The following is an 8,062-nucleotide window of genomic DNA, read 5'->3' as shown; positions in this document are numbered from 1 at the left end:
CTGAATTAGTTCATTTCTTACTCCATCTTACTCCAATTTTACTCCTCATTTGACTCTTTAAACATGAAAGATGGAATAAGAGGTTTACACCGGATCTTACTCCACAACCAAACATGACCTACGAGAGTTAGTTTTTCATTATCTCCATTCAAACTTGATGTACAATAAATCTGTTATTTTAACTAAAAACAATTAGAAATCATCAGAAATGGTTAATTTCTATCCACAACGTTAACGTGTAAAAATTTTCCAGCAGAACGTGCTCATAACGTAAGTTAAATCATAAACGCTAGCTGTAATATTGAAGCCTATTAATATAAACAATATAAACTTGTGATGTACTTCTACTGGCCTTGCCAAATTACAAAGATTGTCTTTGAGCACAACATACAAACAAAACAAAGGGTCATAAGAAAAAAAAAAAAAAAAAAAAAGCCAGAGAGAACAATTACAATGGCTGGATAATGCCTTATTTTCTTGTAGTAATTTCAGGAACAGTAAAAGAAAAAGGACTCATTTATCGGTAGTTGCGATAGATAGGTGTGTACATGCAGCTCTCAGCATACTTCACCAGATCATCTGGGCGGGGCCTACGGCTAGCCAAACCTATTTGTTCCAATGAAAAGAAGTTTCAGAATTAAAAAGAAGTGAAATAGAGCAATGCAGATAGAGGTGGGTTACTAGGAGACGTAAGCAAATGAAATTGTCTAGGCAGAAAGGTACAACACCAAACAACAATCCATCATTGAAAAAAAAAAAGGTAACTGTACATATGTTCAAAATTAGATGGGAAGAAGAAACATTACCGAGTTCATATGCCTTGGCAGCCACATTGGCTGCAATTTGAGCAGAGATCTTGCGGATGTTGGTGAAAGGAGGGTAAATTAGTCCTTGCGCATAGTTCTCTTCAGAAACTTGTTTTGCCAGTGCTTCAGCTGTATTCCAACAGTAAAAATAAAAGAAACTTAAACCCATGTTCTCTCACGCATTCAATTATTCCATGTTTATACTTTTCCTCATGGTATTTTGATTTTGATTTATTTTCTCACAGATTAATTTATTTTTATAGTATCTAGCTGATATATATCTAATGATGCTTACATTTGAATATAGAAAAGAAATTTCTTCCTAAACCATATAGTACAATTGGTTGAGCATACTCTTTTTGTAAATTTTCACTTACAAGCTGCGAGGAGCATGTCATCATGCACACGGATGGCTCCACACATGATCACACCAAGCCCAAAGCCAGGGAAGACATATGCATTGTTTGCCTATTATTAAAAGAAGAACATTTTGTATGATATTTTAACTATGAATTATCTCACTAAAAAAAAATTAATGATAATAACGACACATCTTAATTTTTTACATACCTGACCAGGAATAAATGTCTTGCCTTCGTACTCAAATGGATCAAAGGGGCTTCCACTAGCAAATATAGCTTTGCCCTGTTTAACAAGTTTTGATGCAAAAATTTATTTAAAAATATCTTTGGCCTATCTACACGTACTTTAAAGTGGGTGGTGGAGGCAGAGAAAGTAATACTGAATATTGAAAACAAACAGATGTTAAGAGAGAAATTCCTTGCCTTGCTCCAAGTGTAAGCTTGCTCAGCAGTGCACTCAGCTTGAGAGGTTGGATTTGAGAGAGCAAGAATGAGAGGTTTCTAAATTTTTCATAAAGAGAATATTAGCTTTCAATTTTTGTGTTCATATCTTTTATCAAGTAGAATTTTTTTTGAAGGTTTTTATCAAGTAGAATTAAGAGGAACAATTTTAAGAGGATCAATTACCTCATTGAAGGAGGACATAGCTTCAACCACCTCTTGTGTGAAAGTCTGGCCCACACCTGATGTTCCTATCAAAATTGTTGGCTTGATGGCCTATGCAAGAAATAGAATAACAATAAATATTACAAACAATCTTGTAATAATTCAAGACACTATATTTGATCTTTAAATTGATACTACTGTTAATTTAAGCTTTGGTGGGGTTTTTCTAATTTGTGTGATATGGTATCAGTGTAATACTTTGTTTTTGCTCGAAGAAAAATGGGTGGTGCTTAGTGGCACTGTGGCACCTTTTGTTCAAAAGAAAAACCTTTCATGCATAACTGCAATTTTGTTATTCAAAGGCCAATTAAGCTAGATAGAGTTGCAAAATATTTCAGTGTACAGGTAACAGTACCCAATACCAGTGCATGACAAAACATAAATAGACTTGAGTGGTTTACTTTCACTGCTTCCAAGAGACTCTTGAGAGGGTCGTGATTGTGGGCCCATGGTTTCTTGAAGTGTTGTAGTGATTCCATGCGTGAACTTACAACCAGTCCCTACAGAGATTATTATTGTTATTTGTTAAGAATGTAGGAAAAAGAAAACTAAAAATGAATATAAAAGGATCTGCAAGTGACAACAGACCTTCGAATCAACAAGCCAGAGTTTCTTTCTCGTCTCCTCCACTGGAGCCTTTGTCTGCAGAGCAATAATAATTCATTACCTCAAAGAAGGTTCCAAATAGAAAAACATTCATGAAATGTGTAAAAAAGACCTAGGATTTAAACATTACCTGCCTAGAAATCTCAAGAGCTATGAGCTCTGCAATACCCGTCCCAGCCTAGACAAACAAAATCAAAGTAAATAAAGCAAAATTAGCAGAAATAACTTCAATTTAAAAAAAAAATAACAGAAGAGCCCCTCTTTTCACTATTTGTAAATTTACCTCACCAGCACCAAGGAACATGAAAGTGTGATCAGCTAGGGTTCCACCAACCAATTTCAGAGCTGAGATCAATCCAGCTAGCACCACAGAAGCTGTGCCCTGAAAAATCAATACACAGATGGTACAGGTAAGTAAAAAAAAACAACCTTAAACAAACCAACAATCAAAGTGCACTTCAAAATTCATACCTGAATATCATCGTTAAAGACCAGATGGGTCGTGCCATATTTTGCAAGAAGGTCGAAGGCATTGTGGTTTGCAAAGTCTTCAAACTGATTCAATTAAGAGAAGTTAAAAGCTTGCAATAAATAAATGCTAATAAGATCAGATTATTTTAGTTAGCTGTAAATAAGTCAAGTATGTCTCTGACCTGAATCAGCACTTTTTCACCATAGCTCTGCTTGACAGCAGACATAAACTCTTGAAGAAAATCAGCATATTCCTATTACAGAAAAGGCAAGAAAAAGAAAAATAAGTTATAAATATAAATGCATTTTAACGAATATAGAAAAAGTAAAAGAATGGTCGGAGTAGTGTGCATCTTACCTGGCCTCTGGGTCTCTTTTGTTTCAAGCCAATGTAAAACTCATCATTTAGTAGTGTCTCATTGTTTGTCCCCACATCAAGTGTGATAGGCAAGCACTATAACAGAGCTTAAGAAATTTAGCAAAAATTCTAGAATAAATCACACTCTAATTAGTAGTATCAGTTTCTACCATATGTTATTATTTTTTTCTGTGGAATAAGGATTTTTCCAGATAAGGACAAAATTTGGGGAATATGACATCAAATTCTGGTAAAAAGACCAGTAATCATCTCTTACTTCAACCAAAATGAAAAGTAAGTAATGCCGAGACTCTTACAGCAGATGGGCGGACCCCACCAAGTGCAGTGTATAGAGAGAGCTTCCCAACAGGTATACCCATTCCCTGCATAAAAAAAAAAAAAAAAAAAATTAACAACATTTAATTAGTCTAGTGCAAATCAGTGTATAGAAGTCCTATATCTTACACTCTTAAGAATAATACAATAGAAAGCTACATTTATATGCTGCCACTTCACCTTTAAATGATAATTATTTCTACTATCATTACTTTTAAGAGGAGGGTTCAAATGCCTCCATGTTTTTGTGCCTCCATCGTGCCTCCATCTTTCTCCATCATTTTCAAAGTTTAAACAGTCGATCCGAACCGCTCAACCTAACCTCCATACTAAAATATGTTTGGAGACCAAATTTTATATTTTTAGGAATTTTTTTACTATTTTTTTAGATAGGTACAAAAATACTGTTTTTAGATGGTTCAGATTTACTGATTTTGTACCTATCTAAAAAAATAGTAAAAAAATTTCTAAAAATATAAAATTTGGTCTCCAAACATATTTTAGTATGAATGTTAGATTGAGCGGTTCGGATCGACTGTTTGAACTTTAAAAATGATAGAGAGAGATGGAGGCATGATGGAGGCACAAAAACATGGAGGCATTTGAACCCTCCTCTACTTTTAATATTGTTATGGTTGTCAACAATGTTTATAATAGGATTAATTAAGAGTAGATAGTGAACAATGTTATTGATGAACTACATAATCAAAAGCAGCAAAGAGTAAAGTATTCATATTCAGATGATCAAAATCTGACCTGGCAACCAAGATCGCCAAGTCCCAAGATTCTCTCTCCATCTGTGACAACAATGACCTGGATACCCCTCTCAGGCCAGTTCCTCAGCACCTCTAAAATCTTGCCCCTACAATTATATGGGTTTGGAATAATATGGGTTCAGTACATGTTTTTTCTTGTACCAGCTTATTTATGTTGGGTTTGCAATATTATGGGTTTTCCAATTATAATGAGTCTACCTAATTGTTACTCTTTCCCAAAAAGGAAGAAAATTAAAAAAACACCATTATGCTTACAAATTAATTAATATAACAATACACCTAAATTGGCCTACGAGTATCAGCTTTTTACTTCCGATATGAAATATACTTTTTCGTAGAGGTTTTCGCTATATTTTACATTACTAATTTGCATAACACCAATCAACTCTAATTTTAGTATACATAGAGAGAATATCCTACTTCTCCTTAAGGCTGATATAAAGCCCCTGGGGGCGCCTGAAGATGGACCCGTATTTCTGACAAGCCTCCCCAACAGTGGGAGTGTACACAACTGGGAGCAGCTCCTCGACATTGTCAATTAGTATCTTGTAAAACAGTCTCTCATTTCTCTCCTACAAATCCAAAGTGTATGATCAAATCTTTAATAAAATCATAAAGGATAGGAGGAACTCAACAGACCATCAACAAGTATTATGCTATTCATATTTTATAGCACAAAATCTAATGCCGACAATCCACCCCCTAACAATCCCTATCTTTTACTGGAGAGGTGAAACAGAAGAAACAAAACATTATTTCTTCCATTTGTCAACAGTTACCACTGCTTTTTTAATGAAACTGTGTTTGGTTGAATTAACTTGCTGTAAATATGGCCAGATCATCTATAACATAACACTTGCATAATAGTTTAACACTACTTGCAAATAACTTGCAGAAAAGAATAACATGTTTTGCAAGAAAAGTTTCAGGTTAATAATAAATGGCAGCCAATTTATAAAGAAAAAATTAACACAGTCAATTAAAAAATAGTTTAACCAATGTAGAAGTCAAGCTGTTGAAAAAGTATATATTTCACCTGAAGGTCCATCATGGCCATATAGCGCTGAAGTGGAACATCATACGAACGCAAATTCTTCATCATTTTCCTCTCCTGAAATAATACAGGTTAGAGATAAGAATCAAAACACTCATTCCATGTAGAATGTTTCAGATTTTTCAGTCAAGATAGATCTGATATAGTCGCCCACAAAATATCACCCCCACCATCCCCCAGAACATCTGATTAATTAAAATGGGATATAAAATGTATCAGAAATGCATATAATTCCAGAAAAGGATACAAATATGTTATATCTTACAATCATATAACTTAAGTGATAATACAAATCTCAAGCGCTTCTGATATAAAAAATGTGACATATCAAGAAATGCATACATACATACATTTAACTATGATGGAAACAAATATGTAAATGATGTGCCATATACCTGAAGCTCTTGTGAGATAATAGCAGGAGGTAGAAGGCCACGCAAATAGTGGGCATCTCTCTCGGACTCAGTGAAGCCAAGCCCTTTGTTGTGGCGCTTGTCCCGCAATAAAGTGTGGCCGCTGAGGTGAGAAAAAGGGAAGAATTTGATGTAATGATGAGATTAATCTCGGAGGCAATTTACAAGGTTATCTAATAAAGCAAGCCCCTTATTGCACTAAACAAAGAAAACTAAAGAACAAACAAGTGTGCTTGCTTCTGTAGCAATAATTTAAATAATAAAGATGTGATATACTTCAGGTTGAAGAATAAAACATAATTCCTCAATAAAGAGTAGGAGTTGCTAAATAGAGTTTGTAAAAAAATACTTCTTTTGTGGGAAATTTATGTGCTGGAAAAGGAAAGAAATAAATAATAAAAATGAACTGAAAACATTTTGCAAAGAAAAGAGCACCCCTGCAATAATGAGAAGGAGAATATTTTCTTCCCCCCATCAACCCCAAAGGGACATATCAACCCTGTATAAATTTCTTTGCCATGAGTGACAGTTAGCAACCGTTCAATGAGAAATTGAAAATATTGTTTCTTTTCATAATTTATAACACAATTTTCCATTACTTCGAATTTGGTACATTAGATCAAACTAGAGGTTATATCTATAGTTCCGTCAAATTCTCACTTGCAAATACGTTTAACAACGAGAAACAGCACGTATAAACCCAAAGTTCGGTGATTTAAGCTAAAACTTTCTTAATGTGTTTTCCTTTAATGTTCTACAATAATAAATCTACTCCAATAAAGCAGTAAATTTCGCTATAACAGCAGGCATCTCTATAACTGTTTGACTGTATGAACACATTATCTTTGCTAATTTTACTAAAACTGGATTGTAGAACATTACTGTATTTGGTAACTCCTGGAAATATATTAAGGGAAGTTCCAAAATTATAGTGGAAAACAAAAATTGGAATTAACCTGAAAATTGTAGAGATCAGAATAAAATGAATAAAATCTAGAGAAGTAAAACCAACTTGTGAATTAGTAAACACGGATTTTGACTAGAGAACAATAAGCCATATGGGAATAGACAGACAGGACAAAGGAAACGAAACTGTCTCTTTCAGATAAATAAACAAACTTAACTAACAGATAATTTTATTCACCTTGTGTTAGATCTAGATGAAAAGGGATCTACCCGACATAATACACGTGATTGATCAAAAATAGACAAGAAAACAGCCAACAACCGGAGTTGAGAGTATCTATTCATCAGTGAAATCACTTCCAAGTTCAAAAATTTGAAGAATAAACTCACTAGATTTTTTTTTTTTTTTTAAAAACATAAGTCTGGAACGTGTTTTCATAATTTGACGTGCAAATTATACAACAATTCCCAAAATATAAATATATATATATATATAATCGTGCCAATAGGAAGCAACCTATCTTGCTCGGATCAACTAGTTGCCAAACAGGATTTGAAAGTACAAACAAGGAAAATTAATATAGAAAGAGGCGGGACCTAGCGACAGAGATGGTCCAGGGAGTGACCAGTTGATCCTCAGTGGCACGATCCTCGCCGTAGAAATCGTCAACACCTCCGCCAACGGTGTGCGTCGGATCCATATCCAGTACGCATGGCACGTCACCACGGATCCCCTTCATGAAGCTCTCCATCGCAACAACTCGCGTCGCAGTACCCGCCTTACCGTCACTCTCTCCTTCTCCCACTCCTCTCTTGCAACAGAGAGCGTCGGTCGCAGCAAGTTGCGATAGATTGCGTCTGAATCGGTTTCTCTCTAGTGTGTGGGGTTGGTCTTCTATACCCTGGCGAGCGTTCCAGGGAGCTTGGAATGAAGAGAGGAGGAGAGGAGGACGGCAATAAAAGGGGGGGAGTGTTTCGGTCAAACAATGTAAATATTTTAGAATATTCTTCCTTCCCATTTTTTAATTGTTAGATATTTGGTTTCCAATTCTGTACCCATTTAAAGGAGTCCTGATTCTCTGAGGTAACTTAAATTTTGAGTTTAAATTCAGAACCGTCTGATCAGAATTTGAGGCAATCCGGTAAGAGGAGGAATACAAGGATCTCTTTAATATTCGTGTCAAAGCAGATCGGACAGTCTTGATCTAAAATAAAATTTGAGTTACCTTAGGTGTATAAATTTGCTTGTGAGATATTGTTTTGGTGCCTGTGTCGCACTATCCCTTCACAGTTCATAGTTTGTAGTCT

General features: G+C 35.0%; 1 protein-coding gene across 1 annotated transcript; it reads right to left on the bottom strand.

Annotated features, from left to right (window-relative positions):
* Positions 1-296: 296 nt before the first annotated feature.
* Positions 297-7,748, bottom strand: LOC144547632 (NADP-dependent malic enzyme-like). Its single transcript, XM_078296318.1, has 19 exons — positions 7,352-7,748; positions 5,831-5,951; positions 5,418-5,492; positions 4,802-4,953; positions 4,362-4,467; positions 3,587-3,652; positions 3,270-3,365; positions 3,094-3,165; positions 2,912-2,995; positions 2,724-2,822; positions 2,571-2,618; positions 2,423-2,476; positions 2,236-2,334; positions 1,796-1,885; positions 1,592-1,669; positions 1,377-1,451; positions 1,184-1,274; positions 807-935; positions 297-606 (listed from the first exon to the last, which is right to left on the bottom strand). The coding sequence occupies exons 1-19, from the start codon at positions 7,504-7,506 to the stop codon at positions 518-520; spliced, it is 1,779 nt and encodes a 592-aa protein (XP_078152444.1). The 5' UTR covers positions 7,507-7,748; the 3' UTR covers positions 297-517.
* Positions 7,749-8,062: the final 314 nt, after the last annotated feature.

This window comes from Carex rostrata, chromosome 31 (genome assembly GCF_964058835.1).
Source record: "Carex rostrata chromosome 31, lpCarRost1.2, whole genome shotgun sequence".
NCBI lineage: Eukaryota > Viridiplantae > Streptophyta > Magnoliopsida > Poales > Cyperaceae > Carex > Carex rostrata.
Note: the sequence above shows the minus strand (reverse complement) of the source record. Positions and strands in the feature narration are given on the sequence as shown.

Bases quoted from the DNA above. Each gene is read 5' to 3' on its own strand.
- LOC144547632 (XM_078296318.1), bottom strand. From the start codon at position 7,506: ATGGAGAGCTTCATGAAGGGGATCCGTGGTGACGTGCCATGCGTACTG. The intron at 3,166-3,269 runs GTAAGATGCACA...TTTCTGTAATAG, and splicing joins AAAAGAGACCCAGAGGCCAG to GAATATGCTGATTTTCTTCA. The intron at 1,886-2,235 runs GTAAACCACTCA...TTTCTTGCATAG, and splicing joins GTCTCTTGGAAGCAGTGAAA to GCCATCAAGCCAACAATTTT.